Below are 24732 nucleotides of genomic sequence, written 5' to 3' on the forward strand. Positions count from 1 at the left end.
TTGATTGGAACATACATCAAGCAATAGAATATGATGGAAATGATAGTATATGATTTTTAAGGCTAAGTCATATAAAACATTGCAGGTTTTATCTTATGCTCACTGTAGGAGAAACCAAACATCATAACAAAGGGATACTCACACCCACTGGAGAGGCCCTTATTCAGAGGAACTAAGATGCCCAGTTTATCCAGCATCAACTTGTCAGCCATGTAAGTAATCCACCTCAGAAATGGATACTTTAGCCCTACCAACCCTTCAGCTTACTGTAGCCCTAGGTGACCGTGTACAACTGCCCAAGGGCCCAAGTGAGAATTATCCAGAAATGTACTTCCTGAATTCCTAACCAACAGAAACCCCAAAAAAGAATAAATATAGTTTTAAACTGGTAGGTTTGGGAATAATTCATTATGCAACATTAGATAACTTACATTGTATTCTAGTAATGGAGGTCTATAAATGAATATATGTAAGCAAGTTGGCCAAGGGTAGGAGCAAAAATAATAACCGATGAGAGATGTGAATGATGGGCCAGTTAGTAAGAATTGCAAATAGGATTCATTATACATGGTTTAAGTTAATTTTCTCAGTTAATAAAACAGCTTTCTCCTAGTAGTCAAAGTTGTGTTCTCATGAATCTTACCTTGAAATCCCGCTCATCTTCATATAGTAAATATTTCACATGAGAATCTCCAAACTCTGTGCATAACGTGTCCTCTTCCCTTATCTTTAGATGCTGGTCATCTCTGATACCATCTTCATGACTGAGATGGAGAAGACTGCTCCCAAATGATGAGCTCAACATGTCTCCACTTTCTGTGGGTTGCTTTTTTGTCTTTTCTTCTAGGATGAATGCAAATAAATTACTTTATTTGACAAAAGCAAAATTATGACAAAGCAATACATCCTTTGTCACATTTTTAATTTGAAAGAGATTTGAGGATTAGAAATGGAAAAATTATGGATTAAAGTAAGAGAGGGCATTTTAAAGAACTCTTAAATTGTAATTCCTTCTGTTAGCTAATAAGTTACAGTAATCATTTGGGAATCTGTGGGTTGGCTAAATTGGGAACTATGTCAATGTAGGCAATACCCCCTCACTGTTCATTACCATCTTTTTAAGTCATGATGAAACATGGTGAATTTGATTAGAAAGTGCCATGAGAGAGAGGAGACAGATTAGTTCAAGCATTACAAGGAGAGAAATCCAGAGGAGCTGGCCTATATCTATTCCCTGAATAGCTCTTTTTTGTGTGTAAGTTGCTGCCTATAATATATGCTTAATAGCTATTTATCTAATTAAAAGAAAAACATGTCAACACCACTGTGACAAAATAATACCTATAAATGGTTCTGCAAATTCCAAAGGCTTTTCTTCAGGTGGCAATTCCTGCCCAGTTGCTTGAGTAAGATACAGTCGCCTAAAAGAACAAACAAGAAAAACAGTCTTTCAGTCAGTAAATATTGTATTATGTGCTCACTAGTATCCATTTCTCTCCTGGGTGCTGGAGACACACAGAAAATAAACATAGGTATAGGGCACAGTGGGTGATATATAGTCCTACAGTATTTTAGAATAATTGTTCGTACCAAGATGGGTCATTGGCATAGTGTGAGAATGCTGGGGAGCAGAAAGACTGAAGCAGCATCTGAGTTAACCTTAGGGGATAGGGAAGGTTTCCTGGAGGAGATAAAACCTCAGCTGAGTCTTGAAGAACCAGAAGTTCACCAGGGAAGAGCTGGGAGTGAGGGAAGAGCATTCTAAGATAGGGAAATAGCACATTTAAAGTTCCAGAAACAAGAATAAACATGACACCAGTTAGGTTGCTGTTGTTATAATTCAGGTGAGGAATGACAGTGGCCTGAATGGGATGGATTTGAGATGAAGAGAACCATTGGAACCCAAGATGCCATCTGGGTCCTGGCTTTCCCTGAGTTACATGTTTTGGCTACAAGCCCAGCGAATTGAACTATCAAGTGTTGCTGCCCTATAGTGGTACAGAAGTGACAATAAAAATAATTGTTCAGAGAGAGAAAGCTATGTTTATAAAGGTTATGATATTTAGTAAGGTCTTAATTATTTGAAATGGTAAACTCAGGAAACAATTCTATAGCCTCAGACATATCTGCCTATAAATCAGAGCTAAATGTGAAATCAATCTACTAAATTGTCTTTATGTTTTAAATATGTACACACTGTATGTAGCAGTATTTGCTGGAGCCATAAGTATCTGGATGACACTTTGTTTATGTTCTTTAACTGAAAGCCCCTAATTTAAGGGATTTACTTTAGTTGCTGTGATGTAAGTATAAGGGATTTGCACATCTGCCAGGGTTTCATTGCCTCATGCTCTTTTCAGGCAAATCTCATGGAAATGCCATATAGAGCTTTCAAGGAATCATATTTTCTTATTGAAAATTCAGGGGGCATTCTGAAAAGGAGAGCACAGAGAGGTGCAGCAGCATATGCTCATCAATTCATTGATTTCATCTTTTCCAACTTAGAAGCAAGACTTAGAAGCAAGAATTCCATGTTTCTCACTAAAGAAAACAAATCCCTAATACATCGGTGAACAATGTGGATTACACTAAAGATTTTCATGGAGTAGACAGAGGATAGGGTTAAATTTTACATTACACAGCAAAAAAAGTTAATGAAAATCCACATTAAATGTTTCACATCTGAACTGGTAACGTAGGTCAGTGGCAGAGCACTTGGCCTAGCATGTGCAAAGAAAGCCCTGGGTTTGAGCTCCAGCACTGAAAAAAAAAAAAAAAAAAAAAAAAAGAAAAAAAAAGAAAGAAAGAAAGAAAGAAAACATATCCCTTTCTGTCCTTGCCAAGTCCTCTGTGGTCAATGAAAGAATTCTGTCTGTTATGATTATTACTAACTTCATATCAATGTCAGCACCAAATCAAATATACTAAACTAGGTTTACTGAAGCAGAAAAGTGGAGCTGGCCATTTAGAAGGTAGCTCCCTCCTAAGGTTGGCCAATTCAGAAAACAGGAAAGTTAACAACAGGTCTAACAGTGGTTAGAAGCCACACACTTGCAATAGATGGCAGAGATTAGACCTGATCACAAAGAAGGCAGCAATCAGCAGCAGCAAAGGATTAGAGGAAGGACAGAAATATTGAGCCAAGAGACCTGATTACAGAAGCATTGCCTACTGGAGAGCAGACAGGCACTATTTACCTCTTAGGGGCTCTCCAGGGCATCAGTGCAAGAGACTGGAAGTACAGATGTCTAGTAATCAATTCATTCAGCCTCACCATCTACATTGGTATCTACTCTTCCAGGAGCAGCAAACAATTGTGGAAGGGAGGCAGGTGGCTTCTTCTCTATCTTCTCCTATACAGCTTTCAGCCTTTAAAGGAATTACACTATCTCCCAATTTCTTTAATCTTATATCCATATTCCCATATACCCATAGCTTAGCCTGGAAAATAAGGAACCCACAACTTGCCTGTATCTACCTTTCTTGGAACACAATAGGAAGTTTGTAATAACAAATACTTCATCATGTATCAGATGGTATTTTTTCCATGTCACACAGCATTGGGAAATACTTGGGAGAAAATTTTTTCTTGGCTTTTCTATTGTATTCAGCTTAATGTCAAATTCCTAGATCTAAATATTCATTTCCCATATCACACATGTACACCCATTTATGTGATTTTCCCTCTCTTCCTAAACCTGCTACAATTCAGATTACTTCTTGTTTCTGACTATCCAAATAATAAAAGAATAAAAGTTACTTTTGATTTTAATTTCATATTCCAGGATCTCTTTTTTTGGTCAGGTAAGAAAAATCGCTAACTTAAAACACTAACTATATATATTATATATATACATATATATTTGGTTTCTCTGGTACAAGAACAAATGTGACTTGGAATGCTAGTCTGTTTTCTTTACTTCCAAAGCAGTTTGACTATTTTGTCAGAGGAAATAATTCTGAGATAACCAGAAGGCCCGAACACTTCCAAAAAGCTTAGAGAAAGTTGGTTTTCCCCTCACCCCTCTCTGTGCTAATCCTACACCTCATACATTTTCTGCTGCTCTGTTTACCATTTTTGTGGCTGTGTAGGCTTCTGAAGGTTGACAGTTGTGATATTCATTGTTGTGTTATTGTGACTATAATGCATTGGTAGAAAAAATAAGTCAAAGTTTACACTGTACCAATCAATGGTCAATAGTGACAATCCTATACCCTCATTGTGGCCATTTTGTGAGTTCTTCTCTTTTTGATTATTGCAATCTGACTGAAGCAATGAAAATTTAAATTATCTTTTTAAAAAACAGAACTTTTTTACAGATGACAAATGTTTACCAAATACTTTCTAGATATGTTAATGACTTTCACCTGGGTATTTTAAGATCCACAAGTCTACAGTTGAACAGTTGATCAATAAGCACCAAATTTTCTTCTTCCAGTTCTTGAATAATATTTTCTAATTCTTCAACTTCCTTCCTGTGAATTGCAATCTGTTGTCAGAAGAAGAGAATAGGTGTTGGTACTTATTGATTTAGATCTATAAGGACTTCTATAGCAAATTTAATTCCTGAAAGTGCATGTGCCCAAGGAGTAGCTCTATCAGGTATTATTTATTGCTGGGTTTGCATTATCCTTCCTCTGTAAGAAGGAATAGGTAGGACTCTTTTCTAGGTCATTATCAGAAACTGTTTCATTGTTAGGTAGCTATTACAGGAAGCAGAGTTTGTTCTTTTCTACCTTTAGAAATACTGCTGAATTTATATAAAAGCTAGAGGCAGAGATTAATAAGAAGACTAGATGAAAATCTATCTAAGGGTAATTATAAACAATACAATGAAAACACTGGAGGGAAATGCTATATTATAGTATTTAAAAAAAAGAAGCAGCAGCACAGACCTTTTTATTAGACCCCATAAAACAATTATGTTCTAAGTGCTGGGGTAGTTCTGGAAAATGGCAGGTAGATGAAATACTATTTGTTCATTCATTCATTCAATTTTTTATATGCCTACTATGTGCCAAAAACAATATTATGCTTTGGAAACAAATGAACAACAAGATAACAATAGCTTTCTTAGGATCTCTTAGCCTAGTGAGAAAATGGAGTTAAAATAGAAATCAATGTGATAAAACCATAATGGAAGCTGTCCTGCTGCTGTGAGAGGAGAGAGAGATGAACACTATTTCTGTCAGGTGTCCAGATAGGGAGAATTCATAGAATAGATGATATCTAATCCAGATCTTGAAAGTCGAGTAGAGATCCCTCAAGCAGATGCAAGAAGTTGCTTTCTAGGTAGAAGGAACAACATATGCAAAGGCACAGTTATTTTGATGTGGATACATGCAAAGTGGCAGCAGAGAGAAGCAGGAGAGGAAGTGGACAATCAGGGTCAAATAAAGCTATTGAGCCTGGGTTTTATCCTCTAGTTGATGGCAGGTAATGCTAGACACAACAAGCTTAGTTAATGTGTACTGAAGAAATAAAATATGAATAAAAATTGGCAGTTCTGTTGATTGAGTTTTCATCAGTCCTTAAGAAGTATATTTTGGTAAATTTTGACTAAAGAAGGCTTGATAATGGTAAGAATATATCAAGGGGTGTTATTAGATAGAACCCCCAACTCACATCTCTGCCACTGAAAGCAGTTTGAGCAATATAGAAGAAGACCTATAGCAATATAAGTCTTCATGGGGAAGGATCAGAAAGATAGAAGAATTAGAACTAAGAGTATACAATAGAAAGTGGTAGGCTGATGAGGATAGTAGGAGGACAAATAGGAGGCAGTAATGCAAGTTTGAGGGAATGAGTCGAAACAATGAAGGCACAGAATTTAGATTCACTATTTCTTGTCAAAAGTTGCAGAGAATAGAACTCAGATGAGTACATGGAAGAAAATAACTAACACATTCTGCTTCGTCACTGGGATCTAATTGTATTTTAAAATCTTGAAACATTTGATATATTTCCACATGCATAGTTCTATCACTCAAGTCATTTATTAAATATATGAAATCTTGTGTAGACAAGATTCTGATTTATAAGTAGAAAGATACAAAGGTGAGTAAGTCATGTCTCCTTCCCTCAAGACAGTTTATAATCCCATAAACAAAATCACAAATAGTTATAAAGTAATACCAGTGTCACAGAAAAGGCTCAAACACTGTTGGTGGCTTTGAGTTAGAAAGAAAAGCATATGTTATTTCCTGCATAAAACAATTTAGCAAAATCATTTAGATTCATAATACAAAATTACAAAGCTAGAGGTTGGTATTCAAGGATCTCATATGTTGAGAAATAATTAACTTGATTATAAGCTTGAATGCATTAAGGAGAAGTTTGTGATTTTCAAATGTCAAAGAATAAGAAACAAATTAGAGTTAGAGGTTATAAGCAGAGAAAAATACTAGAACATTTGGAAATGTTTGACCTAAGGGCTTGGCATGTTTGGGAGGTAACACACATAGTTCTTGGTCTCTTTCCAAAGTTGGGAATGAGATCCTTTTTGGAGAGTTACATCCAGCTTTTCAGGCTAAAGATATCCACAATATCATCTTCCCCTTTAAAGTTCTCAGTAATGTTCTCATCAATTGCTGTCTCCCTCTCTGCCTTTTAAAATATTAGGAAAATTTAAACTGGTTCCTCTTCACAGTCATATAAGTACCTTTAGATTTCTGGGATAAGACAGTGAAAAGGAGGAAAAAGTGAAATACTACTTGTCCCCAAATACCTAAGAAATGTAAATAGAAATTAGAAATTGAGAAAGATAATTTAGTTAAAATTATTATATAAGTCAGGGACCTAGAAGATCTACTTAAGTTGATGTCTCTTCATACTTGACATTCTGATTGCTAACTTCCTAGAATTCCTCTGTCTCGTTTCTCTGGCTTTTCATTTGTTAAATTAGTCCAAGTTGTTAGAAAATTCCAATTCTCATTTTCCTCTTAAGTATGTTAAATAAAGCCAGATAATGAAAAAAACCGTGCAATAGAGCATCTCTGTATCCTTCCCAGAGATCTAAGGTTTTGGTTATTGTTGGAAAAATAGTTAACTGGAAAAAATGTTTCCAGAAGTTCCATTATCAAATATCCTTTGTTACTCATTCTAAACCTTCCTCAAAGAAATTTACATACATTTTGTTCTGTTTCCAATTTTTAATTCTTATGATAATATTTATAACTGGAAATAGTTTTCATTAATCTTTTGAATAAATTTAATAATACTAATTATTGAACTAATGAGAAATTAAACCTATTGAATTTTCTTATAATGATTTGTCCTTTATTACCAACCTCTTTTTGTTGGTGATTCAATTAAACTTGATATTTTTCTCTTTTATTTCCATTGAATTTTGAAAAGGAAAAAATATTTAAAAAGTAAAACATAATTTGTGACTTTAGCAGAAAGAGCCAAGGCACCAATCCTTTCTTATCAATTTTGTAGTAATTTCCCCTAAGCCTAAAATCTATAACATCTTATGAGTTGCATAATTATTATTATAGGATCGTGCTGTTATAATTTAAAAAATTGTAAGAACTAAATTTATCCCTAATATACTCTTTAATTATTAAGCCCACCTTGATTTATTTTTAAATTATTGATTTAAACTAGAGAGTTATCCTGATGAGTTTTTGGGGATAGTATGAATTTCTATTCACCACAATTTTATCTTTGCATTATTTACTTATTTACTTGGGTACTAGGGATTGAACCACTGGATTACATCCCTAGTCCTTTTTATTTTTTATTTTGAAACATGATCTTGCTAAGTTCCCCAGGACGTTCTTGAACTTGGTTCAATCTAAACCCATCTCCTGCCGCGGCTTTCTGAGTAGCTGGGATTAGGCATGTGCCAGCACACCTGACTCACCATGACTTTATAAAGGAATTTTAAAGATAGTTGTAAGTACTATAGAAAGCATATAAATTGTTTTAATTCCTTGTTTCCTAGACTCACTAACTACTTGGTGAAATAGAGGATAAGGAAAAGGAAAGAGGAGAAGCTAACAGATGGTAGAAAAGGAAACATAGAAAAAGAAAATTTAAGGATGAATTTAATAAGTCCTGCCATGGGTATGTTGAATTTGAAAGACCTTTGGAATATCTACGTGGGAATATTTGGCAGACAAATACAAATGTGGGTTCAGAGCTGAGAGTACACATAAGTTAGTGCTGAAGATATACATTCAAGAATCACGAAAGATTAGCTCACTAAAACCTGTGTGTAGTTTGAAGTGAATTTTCTCAAAAAGTACTGATTTTGGTTTTATAGATAGCAATTAAAAACAGGCTAGGTGGTTACCTTGTCTGTATGTAAAGGAAATTTCAGGGAACAGAAGGGCTATTGAAGGCCAAGTTACCACCTTCTCCAGAATCCAGAAACACTCAGGCTGTTAGAGTTCAGTGAATCTGTTACCCACAAGGTAGAGTCTAACCTGCCTATATGCAAAGCATGGCCTGACTGATTTCTGGAGAACATGCTTCCTGGCACCTCTGAACTGACTGGAGAACCTGTAATGGAGTGTTTTTAAGCAGAAGACTGACACAATCCGGTTTATGTTTTAGAAAGGTATCTCTAGGGTAGTGTGAAGAAGAAAGGGGAAGTGTCTAGTCCAGAGGGAGGAAAATCAGGTAAGATGCAATTGAAAGATCTGTGTAAAAGATAATGGATCTGTACTAGGGCAATGGAAAAAAAGGAAAGGCGAGGTGGTCACAAACCTGACCTGCTGGAATGAAGAGGCATTCTGCATATTGGAAGAGAAGAGGATATTTCTAAGGCACTTCCAAGTTTCTGGCTTGGGTAACTGGATAATGGTGGGATCCTCAACAAGGACAGATAGCATAAGGAGGGTGTTTGTGGCAAGGGGGAAGATGAATTCAATTTAGAGATTGGAGATGTCTGTGATGCATTTAGGTGGAGTTGCACAGCTGGTTGTGGATAATGTGGTTTTGGGGCCTAGAAGTGAGAACAATTTCAATCTGAATGCTTTTTAGGCCTGCAAAACAATTATCTCAGACATTTCTTCTGTGGTGTACTGGGAATTACATTGTTTCCTGTTTTTCTCTTGCTTCGTTTACAGTCTAGTTTTGCCGAAGTGCATTGTTTAAGTAAATTCCTGAGGAAGATTGAGAAATAAATATTTTGAGCTCTTGCATTTCTGAAAACAGCTTTATTTTGCCCTTAATCTAGCTAGGCTGAGTATAGAATACCAATTTGAAAATAATTTTCCATCTGCACTTTGCCATTGAAAAATCAAATGCCATTTGGTTCTTATTTCTTTGCAGTTAATTTCCTCTCCACCCCTTCAACCTTCTGCCAGAAACCTTTAGGATATTCCTTTTGTTCTTGATGTTCTGAAAACTCCTGTCTTTTTCAGCACCCAGAAAATTTCTATTATTTCATTCATAATTTTCTTTCCTTTACTTTTTTATTTCTGGAATTGGTCCTTGGATATTGTACATCTTACATTAGTACTCTATGTCATATCCACCACCGTTTTTCTTTTTTTTTGCTATTGGAAATTGAACCCAGGGGCATTAACTACTGAGCCACATTCTCAGTCCCCTTTCATTTTTTGAGACAGGGTTGTGCTAAGTTGCTTAGGATCTCTATAAGTTGCTGAGGCTGGTCTTGAACTTGCAATCCTCCTACCTCAGCCTCCCAGTTGCTGGGACTACAGGTATGCACCATTGCACCTGGTTTGTCTTTCCTGTTATGAAAGATTGTTCTGTTTCCTACTTTATATTTGATTATTTTTGCCTTAAAGTATCTCATTTTCTAAATAAAATACATTATCAGATTTTTTTTTTAGAGTGAAAAAAGATCTTTTTATTCCTTGAATTTTTTTCTCAGGGACAGTTTTTATTGTTTTCTACTTTGTTAATGTTAGTTCATTTGGTTCTTCTCTTCTGTTGTATTGGTTGTATTTATATGCTTAAAGGTCCTTGGTTGTTTATTCATATTTAAGAGAGGTTTGGGGGAATGAAGTAGATGTTCTCTACCACTGTGTTTTGTAGTCTGTTTTCATAACAGATTTTTCCTCTGAATGGGAGCATGGACTCAGGACTCAGTTTATGGAACATCAGGGTAGGTGGACTGATAAACTTTATTCTGGGATGAAAGGCAAGAATAGGATATTAGATTGTGAACCTTTTTTTTATTCGTTCATGTCTTTTATTAACTCATACACGTTATTTGTCTTCTGGGTTGTTGAAGCAGTAAGTCAGACAGTACCTGCCATAATAAAGTCTGTCAAAGTAGCTGGCCCTAAGAACCCAGCACCTATTTTATTGACTTATTTTGCTATTTTCATCCACCTTTCAGTATTTCAGGACAGCCAACTGAACCTTTCTTCTCTTATGTTTATTATTCTTTTTCTTAGCACCACCACAAAGCCTTAGCCCAAGATGGAAGGTAGACGCTTTCTGAATGTTGTAGTCAGATAAATACACCCATTTTCCATTTGTTTACCAGAAAAGATTAGTCTTTGCTGATTGGGAGGAATTCCTTCCTTATCTTGGATTTTGGCTTTTACATTTTCTATAGTATCCAGTGGTTCAACCTCAAGCATGATGGTCTTCCCCTAAGGGTTTTTATGAAAATCTGCATCTCAGTGGCAGTTCCACCTCAGATGGTGGATTAGAAATCTAGATTGCAGACTCTTAAATACCATGATAGGAAGAATTTTTTTTTTTTTGCATAGAAATGTCTAATGTCTACATTAGAAACCTTAGCTGTTTTCAGATAATTCTCAGTGTTCTCAGAGGAGAGCCTTCAGTAGCAGGTCCTGGTGGATGCTTGCTGACACAGATCATCATGTAACTCTTGTTTTCTGCTTCAGTTCCCATCCCTACCATTCATAGTACACACAGACTCCAAGCAGAGAATCCCTCAGGTTTCCAGAAGCTGACTGAGTTCTGCACATTCTCTGTAGCACTCTTGTAACATCTGGACCAAATGTTATCTGCCAGTTTTATTCAACATGCTTTCATATCTGCTTTTTGTCTTCCAGACAATTGTTGGAACATCACTTTTGAAAGGATCTTTTTTGTATTTCTATCGTTTCATTTCAGTGGACCCTCAGGAAAGACAGGATGTAGTATATCACCTTTTTTAAAATTGTAGATGGACACAATACCTTTTTATTTTATTCATTTATTATTATTTTTTAATGCCATGCTGAGGATTGAACCCAGTGCTTCACACATGCCAGGCAAGTGCTCTTACCACTGAGCTACAACTCTAGCCCATATCATCTTAAACCACAACATAAACAATTTACAAAGGTTTTCACATAACTTTTCCTTCATCCAGGATCTCAGCCATATATGTAATTCATCCTTCAATAATGTGTCTATATTCATTAACATTCTTCATTCAATAGCTAATAAGCACAGATTATTTATCAGGTGCCATAGATAGATAATTGAAAAAACAGCCAGCTCTATTTATTAAGGACACAAATGGGTAAACAGACAATTTCAACATATTTAACAAGAATTTAATAAAACCAAAGAACATTGGGGGAGAATCACTCAAGACTTCCTGAGGGAGTTAAAAATGATTCACAAGGAAATTGGTCATCAAAGTCTGTCCCTATGGGCTGGGGTTGTGGCTTAGCAGTAGAGTGCTCACCTAGCATGTGTGAGGCCCTGGGTTCAATCCTCAGCACCACATAAAAATAAATAAATAAAGACGTCCAACTACAACTTAAAAAAAAAAATGCCTGTCCCTACAGGAAGAGTTAGTGTTTTCCAGGTAGATGAAAGTAAGGAGGTAATAGAGATAAGGGCAGAGGGACCAGCATGCACAATGTAAGGAAAACAGGACAGTAACTCAAAACACAGAATTATCCATCTCGACATGTCAACAGTGTGGAGATTGAGAAATTCTGCTCTAGAAATCATCACATGACCACATCCAGAAAGAGCAGTCCTGCATGTAGACTGATATAGGGAGACAGGTGGACAACTGAGTCTAAGGCAGCACACCTGGTTTCAGTAATTTCTATATGTTCTTAAGAAATGTGAAAAGGCCTAAAGATCAGGTTGAGTGAGGTATAGAGGCACAGATGCTGCATTCTACAGGATCATCTTGAACAAAAAAAGGCGGAGCTATAGGTTTTGTGCAAAAGCCAGCCCAGTCCACTTCAGAAGTCACCAGTGCAGAAAGAAGACCAGAGCAGTTCCTTCCCAACAGGCAGGCAGGGGGAGCAAGGATCCAAAGGAAATCCCACGGATCTGACTTTTTTTTCAGCAGTATACCCACAAAAGGTTATGTATGGCCTTCTTTCCCACACATCCAGGGATCTTCTTGGAGAAGATCAGAGGGAAGAAGGAAAATCTAAAAAACTGAACACTTGTCACACTTTTCTAAAATCATCCAAAAAAGGTGATTTAAATCAGAAGTCAGAATGCACCCAGGAGAAGACATGAAGAAACTATACAGATTTGAGTATGCTGTGTGAATTGTAGCCCCCAAATTACTTCTGGTTATTACTGAGACTATGGTATTTGTTGAATAGCAACTTACTAAAAAGATTAGAATTTCACTTGATCTCAAATTCCATGCTTTTCCCATGACTTCATTTTACAATTAAATGTCATCTCCAGTTCAACAACAACAAAAAAAAAAAAAAAAAAGGAAAGAAAGAAAAAACTGTTTTGATGTATTCTACTCACCTCTTTTTTCAGCCAGTCATTCTCCCAGATCTCTCGATAACTGTTTTTATCAATTAACTTTACAGCATTCTAAAAGAAAGTTTATGTTAACCAAGAGTTGCCATGTGATGATTCAGAGTTTTACCCAACGGTGTCACACAGTCAGTCTAACTGATCATTCATTTTAAATTATATTTTGTAAGGATTTTTAGGAACATGTGAGAACTTTTGGTTCAGTTATTTGTTCTTATCCTATTGTATTTTTGTTTTTGTTGATTTACATTGTCTGCTACAGGTGATTTGGAGAAATGGACAGTGTGTGGCTGTCCATTCATGCTCCACAATTGAGATAGCTAACTTGCAGTGATCAAACACTCCATAGTCAGATATAATCCAACATATAGCAAAAGCATAAGTAAATGACACTTCTATATTTTTAATTAGAACAATTTCTACATGAGTAGTAACAATATACACATTTATAAACCTAATAACACTTAGTTTTAGGGATATTGGCTATTAGCTTGTCTCCTTAGAAAGATTTTGTGTAAAGAAACAGGAAAAGTTTTACTTCATCAGTACATTCATAAAATGCATTTTTTTTCAAATACTTGGATTTTAAATTTCACCTGTAAAAATTTTATAATGGATGACACTGTATTTCTTTGTAAGATGATTTTAAATGAAGATCATGATATAAATTCAATATTCAGTAACAGAAGGGCAGAATCAAAAGAAGAGGTTTTTTTTTTTTTTTTTTTGTACTGGGGATTGAACCCAGAGGTGCTTTGCCACTGAGCCACATTGCCAGTTCCCGTCCTCACCATGTTTTCTTTAAGATAGTCTCACTAAGTTGTTTAGGCTGGCCCCACGCTTATGATTCTCCTATTTCAACCTCCCAACTCTCACTGGGATAAGATGAGAAATTAAAAAAAATATTCTACAAAAAAGAAAAGAGAAAGTCTAGATCATAAATATGGATAGAAATAGTTTTAAAGGTATGTGAAGGGTAAGTTTTTCTGCTGTCTTTAGAGATGAAATATTTTCAATTAAAAAATCATTAAATCATGCTTATTAAATATGCCCTAGGAACCAGGAACTTTTATATTCCTATTATAATTCTAATTTCCTCCAATGTAAAATTTCATTTAAACAAAAGCAGGAAGTAGCTCTTGAGGTCAGATGACTAACAGCTTAATTCACTAACAATGAGGCAGTGGTTTCCACTTTGGCAATATATTATAATCTGCTGTATATTTTGAAAAATCTGTGAACCCTGGTAACATCCCAGGGCAATAACATTAGCATCTCTGTGAGTGGGACCCGGGTACCAGGTTAGGTTAAAAAAGTTCCTCATGTGACACATCAATGTGTAGCTAAGTTTGCAAAGTCCTGTACAGAAAGGTGAACTGTATGGTAACATAGCCAGTTAAAATGAAAATGTAATTCAACCATGTTGAGTATTTAGCAGTATGTAGAAAAGAGAAAATGTATAGTGTGATCACCAATGATTTATCTGAAAGAAATCTCCTGAATTGATTGTGAGTTTTCCTACTTGCTCTGGGCAAGTCATGTTATTTCTCTGTGCCTCAATCTCCTCCTCATCAGCTTCCTAGGCCTTGTAGGGTTGCTGAGAGACTTAAACGTAAAATGCTTAGAGAAGTATTTAGAACAGTTCTCATGATACATGCTTGAACTGTATGCTTGTTTGATCTACATATGTATTTTCAACCATCTTAACTATAGTCGGATAACTTAATGGTCAATTTCACTATTTACTCAGATTCAGTCACGAAGTGACCCAATTGCATGGGCAGACAAACTCTTGATCATTTCCCCATAATCTTCTATATTTGTATAAATTAGTAAAAGTCATGCAATAGAGAGAGTACCATGGCAGAAACAACTGAACCAATGAAGATGCAACAAACAATAGCAACTGAAATTAAAAAGACCAAATGTTTGTGATTCTGAAGAAAGGATGTCCAAGATATGTGCTGAACACTCCTTTACTGATTTAGGAGATAGTTTGTAGAAGGACTGTGGAAAAATAAAAACTTAGGTATTTAGTGTAAACAAAGAACATACATGATTGGAAATTATGTCTCAGAAAATGTTTTATATCCCAAACTTAAAGTGCCAGCAGTATAGAGTGTACTCTCTTGGGTTTGGATATGTAATAACTATCTTTCAGACAAATAATATTTCATTCTATTATTCATCCAAAGGATTTATTTTAATTTTTTGTTGTAGCCATTATTATTATTATTATTATACTTTAAAAATAGCCAAAAAAAGTAATTTATTTGCTTCTTATGAGACTTTAGGATACTTAAATCATTTCATTCATTCCTCACATTATCTTTTTGAGAGAAATATTATTATTTTCCCTATTGTATTAATTAGGAAACAGAAGCCCATAAAAATTAATAAACTTGGTTATAAATCCAGTAAGTGGTAGAATTGTTATTTAAACTCAAACTGCCTAACTTTAGAACACAAGTTATTAACCACTATAATATAAGAAAAATTAAGGGAAAAGTTTTGTTTTAAGAAAATTGAAACATACCTGCGCAGCCCATTCCTTCTTTTGGTCCAGTAGCATCAAAGTTTCTCTGATTATTTTCTTTCTAGTATCTTCCAGAGTAATTTTATACTGTTCTTTAAACAGAAAATTATAAGCCTTAACAAGACTGCTCCTGGGTAAATCTATATGTTAGCAAATGTCACCTTCCATAATCCACATCTCTCCTTTCTACACATTTTTTTTCTCCTAAATTCTCAGAGAAAAATATTTTTTGAGGCAGGGTCTTGCTGTGGTTGATCTTTCATCTCAGTTTCCCAAATAGCAGGATTGATTATAGGCATGCATCACAGCACCTGGCTTCTTAGTACATTTTTACCAAAAATTCTACCTAACTAAATTTTCAATATTCCTGGCATGCATTTCCTGGGGCAGGGAAAAACAGAATGAGAAGCATTCTGAGCAGAAGGGGCATGAGAGGCAATAGACCTGATTCTATGTTGTGCTTACCAGAAGAAAGGACAGAGACAAGTGCAGGATTCTCTATCTATGTATTTTCTTATGGTCCTAAATGTCATTGTTGAGAAAACAAAGAATCATAGAAGTTTAGACCTTAAAAGATGCTTAGAGATCCTTTAATTTAAAACAAACAAACAAACATATTTTTAAAGAAAATTAAGGTACCGTGATATTAAGACTGCTTTTAGAGTGTGGAGAGGAATAATGCTGGATAAAAGGAGTTCAATTTGTTTGCTTTTTTCAACAATTATCAAGTTCTTCTATATGCCGGACACTATTGAAGGCATTGGGAATACTGCTCATTACTACAGACAAAACCCCTGTCCTTATGGCATGTACATTCTCATGGGAAAGGCTCACCATAAAATAAAAAACAAATATTATTTTAGGTGGTGATGTGTGTGATGAAGAGAAACTAAAAATCTCTTTCAGGTAGAATGATCAGAGAAAGCTTTTTTGAGGAGTTAACATCTGAGCAGATTCTTCAATAAAGTGATACAGTCAGCAATGTGAAATACAAGGGAACTGTACTACTCCAGATGAGTTAACATAACAGTAATCAAAATTGTGTTTTTTATAACATCAAAGTTATATGTCCCCTATCTTCATTTATAACATATCCAAGATGATTACTTAGATGTATTTTCCATATAAATAATGCTGAAAACTGTGTTTGCTAGATTTCTGGAAAGGCCCACAGAGGCCTTTTTAACTTATTCTATAACTAAACATAAATATTGTACCAAGAGTGCTGTAGAACGTAACTGCCATTTAGGATGTTGTCTCAATGCAAATTTTTCTCCACAGATCAAGGCTGTCAAAGCTGAATGCTTGAGATCTTATGCCATAGGAAAGCAGATCTGGAGGTCCAGTCTTCAAACAGACCAGGAACTAAATTAAGGTGGCTTCTAGGAAACTAGGGAGCTAGGCAAAAATTACTCAGTTCCCCCTATTAGCAGGAAATAAAAACTTTCATCTCTTTCTATTACTGAATTCCTGGACACAATAGATATTGAAAAACATTTTAAAGAAAATTAAATTTGGCTAACTGCAAATCTTGGATGGGCAGTGATCTATGATTTCAGCACCAGGGTTGCAAATGATGCTCCTCAGGGGCAACTGGTGGAGAGGAAGGGGAAGCAAAGAGAGAAGAGAGCTTGCCCAAGTTGTAGAGTGGCCAGAAAAATGGGTCCAGAGAGGGCCTCAAGAGTTAGATAGAGTGTCTGACTGAGGCATGGTTCAAAACAAGAGAGTTCATGAGATTTGGAGAACTAATCTAACTTGTCATCTGGAAAATAAGAAATAGACATCTTTATTTTTCCTACACATTCTCATCTACCTGCATTTCTCCTTACTCTAATTTGAAGTAATTGCTTGATTATTTATTCCTTTCAACTTCATTTCCAATGGAATTTCTTTTTTTAATAACTTTTTTGGTTGTAGATCGACACAACACATTTATTTATTTATTTATTTATTTATTTATTTAATGTGGTGCTAAGGATTGAACCCAGGGCCTCACATGTGTGAGGCAAGAGTTCCATCACTTAGCCATCACCCCAGCACTGGAATTTCTTTTTTTTATTTAAGCCCAAGCTCATCAGGTTAATATTATTTATTTATTTGAATCGTAGGTCTAACAAAACTACAATCAACCTAAAAGTTGCAATGGAACAGGAGTTTAGATGTAATGGATTTTAAAATATTAACATCTGAAAGAAACCATAAAACCTGGACCTTTATAACATTAAATATGAACTATTTTGGGGCTAGGGTTGTGGCTCAGTGGGGTTGTGCAGTGTGCTGGGTTCGATCCTCAGCACCACATAAAAATAAATAAAGGTATTGTGTCCAACTACAACTAAAAAAAATGAAAAAAAAATGAACTTTTTGCTGTAAATTATAAAAAATAGACTACCTAGAGCTATAGCTCTATTGCCACATTAATACTGAAGAAACAGTATTAACATTTGATAACTGTTCCAAACCCGTTAACATTCTATGGACTGTTTTTCTTCTTAAAAACAATATAACCAGCACAAATTGTGAAAATCTATTATCTTTTGTGATTTGAATGATGCTTTCTGTAGCTGAGAGACAATTACTAACCACTCATTTGTGAAGATAGCCAAAGAGAGTAAGGATATGCAGAAGTCTCCTTTTCATAAAAGTTCAAGACACTGCAACTGGGAGCTTGGAAGATTATGACTCTGTGCTGTGAGACTCCTGGCTGCTCAGATGCTCAGTCTAATGTGGCTACTATTCAGAGGCTGAGTTTGAAACTTAGGTCTAACAAAACAACAATCAACCTAAAATTGCAATGGAACAGGAGTTTAGCTGTAATGGATTTTACAATCTTAACATCTGAAAGAAACCATAAAACCTGGACCTTGGTCCATGGGAAGCAAGAAGAAAATAGGGACAAGCCCACAAATCACACTGGTTAAAGCTTGCTCTGCATTGTTCTGACTTCCCTGTGGTATTTGGCTCCACTTTGTTTTACTCCTCCATGCCTGCTGAGAGTTTTGTGCTCTGTCACTTCTGGGCATGACACAACTTCATTGAGCTGATCCTCTCCTGGGTGGGGTCTCCTTTCAGTTTCCTCTGGAGAAACTGAGCAGAAGCAGTCATCTCTGCAGGCACAGTTGGTATTAGAGAGCCATCCCTGCCTCACTGGATCACAGAGCTAGGAGGCCTATTTGAAGGATGTGAGTTTAGTGTCTGATGCACCTGGGTTCAAAGATCCTTTTCCACTACTTACTAAGTATGTGAATTTGGTTAAGTCAATTAACTTCTCTCAGCCTTTTTCACATCTTTAAAGTAGGCCCAATTAATCTGTGAGGAACTTAAAAGGATTACATGGAAAAGCAAAGTTGGGACGGTGAATCATCTTGGAGAACACCTGGGGACTCCCATTTTATAGAGAAGGAAATTAAGACTCAAGGATGTAATATTTATTTATTTATAAATTAACTTGAACCCAAGTCTTTTTGTTTGTTTTGTTTTTTGTGGTGCTGGGGATTGAACCCAGGGTCTTGCGTATTGAACCCAAGTCTTTTAACTCACTCTTAGTATACAAAAAAGTTTTAAGGATCCCTGTCCTGTGCCCCTAGTAAAGTACAAAATACTCTGTGACTGTAATTACTTATCAGGGCTAAGTTTCTTTTTTCTTTTGGGGGAAAAAACTAGTTTTGACCTGTACATCACAGGATACACCAGTGCCTGTTTTCTATACCCAATCTCCCAACTCCTACTTCTGGCTAAATCTCATAAAAGTAGTCCTGAGTACTTTTTCCCACCCCTACCCCTGTCAGGGATCATTGATGGCTACTAAATAAAGCAAGTTGGGACAGTTGACCAAAGAGTTTGTTTTGGGGCTCACTAGCAATCCATGAGGAGTCATGGACAAAGGTCTTTGATTGTTTTTTAGTTAGGTAAATGAAGACACCTGGCTTCTCTTCAGAAGCTGGGCTGGAGAACACTGCAAGAATTAGTCCATGGGAAGCAAGAAGAGAATATGGACAAGCCCACAGAGCAAATCAGGAGTGCCTCAAGAGAATAAATCACAAATCTTCAAAGATAAGGAGGAACCATCTGTTAAGCCACCACTGAACCAATGGCCCTCTGATTCTATATTCAATCAATGGGAGGAATGTCCTCCCTTTCCTCACTGAAAGTGTCACATTCAACAAGCATGACCCATGGGAAGTCAAGCAATTTTATTTCCTTTCTTCCTTTAAAGTTCATTGTATGAGGCTAGTGACTTCCTCTTGATAAAATATATGGCAATTTCTATGAAATTTTTGGTTCCTTTGTGGTAATAAAAGGTCCTCTAATAAGTATTTAATATGTCCAGTGTACTGTAGTAAACAAAACACTCAGGTTCATTCAAAATGATGGCTATTCCTCTTTCCTAGCTTGGGACTGCTGTGTTTCCTCTGCCTTGAGCTCCCAAGCCTCCTATTTCAGGGCTGAAGCAAAGAGGGGAGCATGGTGAAGGGAAAGAGAGGTCTCACTTGACTGATACCTTCTCAAAATTCATGTTCATTTCCTGGTCCTAGCTGGATAGAGGCTGACTCCCTCTTTCATGGGAATGTTTTTATGGATGCCTCAGAGGACCTCCTTCCCCATTCCATGAGATATTTCACTTGCATTCCCTTGATACAGGGGACATACAGCTGGTTGTGCTCATAGCAGAGATTCATGTAGAAGTACCCATTTTTTTTTTCTTCCACCAAATACATATCCCCTAAAGACCTTTTAATGAATTTGATCTAGCTTTGTTGGAACTGACCTGACATTTTCTCTGCATTCTCTTTAACTGTATTGATGTCATTTTGCAAGGATGTAATGAGTTTAGCATGTTGTTCACTCCCTACATTCTTGTACTCTTCCCAATATTCCTTTTCACTGAGTTTCTCAAGAAACAGTTTCTCAGCATTACCTATTTGTGTGCGCATATCTGTTGGAAAGAAAATCAAGATACCAAGTCATTTTTATTATCCTTGCAATAATATTTTGCAATCTGGTTTTATGAAGTTAAGGTCTGGCATTAAAATTCTGTTAATTTATAAATACTATTTTATGTATATAATTTTAGGAAATATAAACTTTAAACTATTGCTTATTCTTCTTGATTTAAAAGCCAAGTAAAATTAAGATTCCAATTATAGAGTAGATGTGTGGTTTGGGTCTGTGATCAAAGGATATATATTCCTAGGAACCCATAAGTTTAAATAGTCCTGTGACGGCTTAACATGGGTCCTATTTTGTGCAATACATTATATCATATGTATTCTCTATTTGTAGATTGTCATTTTTTCTGGCCATTATGCCTCTGGACAAAAGTGATTTCAACTTATGTCCTTTTCATGTCTTTGCCAGTCATTTTTGTAAGTAAATTGTTTGTAAGTAAATGCACTAGTTTGAATTTCCCTTGTGTGAAATGATAGCATATGAAAGTCATGATAACATGTCTTTTCCTACTCTCCCACTTAGTAAGACTTTAGAGTGAAAAATGAGTTCCCCCAAATAAATATGCATAAATATTGAGCTGTTTTAAACATATAACATTTACTCTGGTGCACTTGCTAAACATGATATTTTATTCAGTCTTTAAACTTGAGTATAATACTGCTGAGAATTTGGAAGTGGGGTCCTGAGGATTGAACTCAGGGGAACTTTACCACTAAGCTACATCCCAGCCCTTTTTAACTTTTATTTTGAGACAAGGTCCCACTAAGTGGCCAAGGCTATACTCAAACTTGTGATCCTCTTGCCTCAATCTCTTGTGTCACTGAGATGACAGGCCTGTGCCGCCATTTCTTGCCTGAATATCTTTTAATAGGAAACATTATACAACACAGTCCAATGAACTTAATGGCTGTTTGAATCATTACCACACACCACCTGTTTGAGAGTTCCTTAAGGGTAAGACACATCTTATTACTCTCTGTAAATAAAGCCCTTAGCACAGAGCCTGACAATTAGTTGGTACTCAATAAATGTTTTTGAGCAACTGAAGCATTCCAGTTAGACCAGAGGGATGTTCTAGGGTCCAGTGGTCTGTAAGGACTTTAGGCATGTTTTTTTTTTCCCCAGAGATATATATATAAGATTATATATTTTAAAATCTCCTAACAAATAGTGCCTGTTATTGTTATTTAATAATTAGTACTACTATTATTACCCAGAGAGCAACTGTTCTCTCATTTGAGCAGACTGCCCTGTGCTACATTCAGCCCCTGAGTTGAAGGTTAGTAGCTGTCACTAAAGTATTGGAAAGAGGTAGAGGTAGTGGTTATTGTTTTACTTTCTTTAAAACTGCTTTTCCTTCCCTTTCAGTAACACATACACAAACACACACAGATTTAAAAAAAAATCTGAGATCTGATAGCATGTAGACCCTGCATAGAGGTCAGCAGCACCCTGCCTTTTCTGTGGTTTGGTTATATGAAATGAAAAAATACCATTCCCTTTATGCTCAGACTAGTTTGAGTTGGATTTTTATCCTTGTACCTGAACGATCTTAGCTAAAAGTTGGAAGAAAAGACTTGTAGCAGTAATTTGTAAACTTTGCTGTGCACAGGATGAACCCCCTGGGATTTTGTCAAAAATGCACACTGATTCAGTAGGTCTGGGTGGGGCTTAAGAGTCCATGAATCTAAGAAGCTCCCAGGTGAGCTGCTGCTTCTGCTTCAAATCAAAATGAACTGTAAGAGACTAGTTGGCACATCTGCCTCAGAAATTCTTTCCAGTTAAATCTGTTCTCCCACTTTGCCTCTCTTCCTTGGCCTTCGTGAGCTTTCTTCCTTGGAAAACCACATATGTCCTCCCTCCCTCTGCTGTGCTCAGTTATCCAACTTGGCCCGGTCTTGTATGACACACACATACAGTCCAAACCATAAACAGGCACTCTTCAACTGGGCCCTCTCCCCTTAGAAGACAGTTCACCAAGAAGACCTGAGCATCCTTTGGGAGGTCTCAATCCCAACTCAAGGGACATATTAACGCATTACTTTCAAACACATGCAGAACTCTTTTGGAGAGAAGTCTTACAAAATACCCTATCTACCACCTCATAGCCTCACTACTGCCCATAAAGAGACTTGGGAAGCAAGAGTTTTACGGAACAGTTTTGACCTCTAAAAATAGAGCTTACTTCTTCATGTTTGGCTTTGGAGGTTATTTCACTCCAAACAACAAATATCTAGAGTGGTGTGACTGCTTTATGCAATGTGCTTGGTTAAGTAGGTGTTCTGAAAAACCTAGAGAAATGATAGTGAGTGCATAAGTCTCTTTCCATATTTTTTAGCTTCCTAGCAGACATAATATTTATGGAGTTTTTGACAAAAGTGATTTTAGAAATCTCAGCTACAAGTTTAGGATGAAGGAATAGGAATAAAGAAAATGCATGCATTAAAACTGTACATGTCCAGCTTACCCCAGGGCCATGGTTTTCTAGGTCAATATGTCTTAGGTGTTTGATCTCCCACTCCTAGCATCATTTCTATCCATGTCCTCCAAACTTCCCTTTCCTAAGTCTAATGCCTCTATCCCCCATCTGAATGTGGGGCTTATCTTCATTAGAGACATTGGGAGTGGGTATTCCATTGTTATATTAATTTTATCATTACCAATCTAAAGCCAATGAACTCACCAAAAAATAGAATGTCACAAAAGAAAGAAAAAATCCACACTGTGAGAAGAAATTCAGAGTGGTCTCTCACAGATGCTGTTCAGTGTTAAGAGTCAGATTTCATCCATCTTCATTTTTGATCACTGCCCTTATTCTTCCTCCTCACTTGGCTTCAGTACCTCTGCCTACTTTGTTATTTCCCTCACCTGCTCATTTACCTCCATGTGTTTGTGGTTGTGGTGGGAATATGTCATGTGAAATATATTCACAGCATTTTGAATATATTGAAAGACAAAAGCATTAGTACATTCAAGAAATAACTAACACTTCCATGAAAATTCTCTTAAGTTCTTAAATCACCTCTCAAGTTTTTTTCCTGGTCTCTTTCAAACTTCCATTTTTCCTTCATTGCTTCTTCAACATCCTCTCTTGTTACAACTGGTAATCCATGTGACTTATCCTCACTCAGTTCCTTTAGTAGGTTCTTTATGTGCCAATTCTGTTCCTCCTTTAAGCGCCCATTCTGTCATGAAAATTGACAGTAGTTAACATCTTTTTCCCCAAACAGAAGCACACATTGAGACTTGCAAAGTGAGAAACATTTAATCAAATAAATTATACAAAAATATCTCTAAAGATTTATGGGTTACCTAGGACTCAAAACCTATCAATGCAGTAACCACTGGATAGAATTGTACATTTTAAACATCGTGCTATTAATTTACAGGTGTATCATCCTATCAGAATTCATGAACATTAAAGTTAACCCTCAGAAATCATTTTTTTTCAATCTCCCAGCAACACTGGTCTTCTCTAGTATTCTTTATTCATTTATTCATCTACCACATGCCAAGTAGTATGCTGGGCACTAGGACTATATCAATGAATAAACAGAAAGGTAGTATTATACTTGTAAAATTTATATTATTCTTTGATTTTTCTCATGAATGATACCAATCCTCTTTTACTTAGAGTGAAAGTTGCTCATCATTCAAAAATTTCACACTTGAAATATGGCCCAGTTCTTCTTGTGGATAGCCCATCCATGTTTCTAAGTTGCTTATTTAATCAACTTAAAGTTTATTCTTGCCCTTGCTATCTTACTATGTATATGCAGATACATAAAACCTGAGAAAATCATAGGCAAACCTGCCCTACAATAATTAGTAAAGTGAAGGTCTGAGGTTGTAGCTTAGTAGTACAGTGCTTGCTTGCCTAGCATGTGTGAGGCACTGGGTTCAATCCTCAGCACCACATTAAAAAATAAATAAATATAATAAAGGAATTGTGCCCATGCACAACTAAAAAAAATTTTAAATCTAGTAAAGTGAGTCATTCACTTCATCGTGAAGAATACTAGACAGTCATTTTAATCCATGAGAAAAAAATAAGAACACCAATAAAAGTAACTACATAGGCAAATATAAAAAAAAAACAGAATAAATGTATTTTTGTAATTCTCCCCCACTCTAAAATTTATTGTTTTTTGTGTTTGGTACTAAGCATTGAATCTTGGGGTGCTTAACCACTGAGTTATATCCTTAGACCTTTTTAAAAAAAATTATGATAGGTTCTCACTAAGTTGCTTAAGACTTTACCAAGTTCCCAAGACTGGCCTCAAATTTGTAATCCTCCTGCCTCAGACTTCCAAATCATTGGGATTACAAGTAAATGCTACTGTGCCAGGCTAGACTGAAAGTTTAAAAGATGAAAAAATGTTGTATCATACAAACATTTAACCAAAGAGAGCTAGAGAAATTATGTTAAGAAAAAATAGACTTTATGAAAAATACAGGCTACTGAAGACAAAAAGGCTGTTATGTAATAAAAAAATAAAAGAGTGAAACTATCAAGAAGATGTAACAATGAGAAACCTATATGTCCTGAGGTAGG

General features: G+C 35.9%; 1 protein-coding gene and 1 pseudogene across 3 annotated transcripts in view; both read right to left on the reverse strand.

Moving 5' to 3' along the window:
* Ccdc83 (coiled-coil domain containing 83) overlaps positions 1–24732 on the reverse strand; it is a 49896-nt gene that overhangs the window by 2753 nt on the left and 22411 nt on the right. Inside the window, exons 5-11 of one of the 3 annotated variants that reach the window (XM_076846567.1) lie at positions 23200–23362; positions 19996–20163; positions 15228–15319; positions 12680–12748; positions 4369–4490; positions 1342–1421; positions 644–840 (exon numbers count right to left, since the gene is read on the reverse strand). In XM_076846567.1, coding sequence (XP_076702682.1) covers positions 644–840; positions 1342–1421; positions 4369–4490; positions 12680–12748; positions 15228–15319; positions 19996–20163; positions 23200–23362 — 891 coding nt within the window. Of the gene's footprint in view, positions 1–643; positions 844–1341; positions 1422–4368; positions 4491–12679; positions 12749–15227; positions 15320–19995; positions 20164–23199; positions 23363–24732 lie in introns of all 3 variants that reach the window. The other 2 variants (XM_076846566.1, XM_076846568.1) reach the window with 2 other exon arrangements.
* Positions 10190–10607, reverse strand: LOC143391258 (ubiquitin-ribosomal protein eS31 fusion protein pseudogene; annotated as a pseudogene).

The sequence above is a fragment of the Callospermophilus lateralis genome, chromosome 2, assembly GCF_048772815.1.
Source record: "Callospermophilus lateralis isolate mCalLat2 chromosome 2, mCalLat2.hap1, whole genome shotgun sequence".
In the NCBI taxonomy this organism is placed as follows: domain Eukaryota; kingdom Metazoa; phylum Chordata; class Mammalia; order Rodentia; family Sciuridae; genus Callospermophilus; species Callospermophilus lateralis.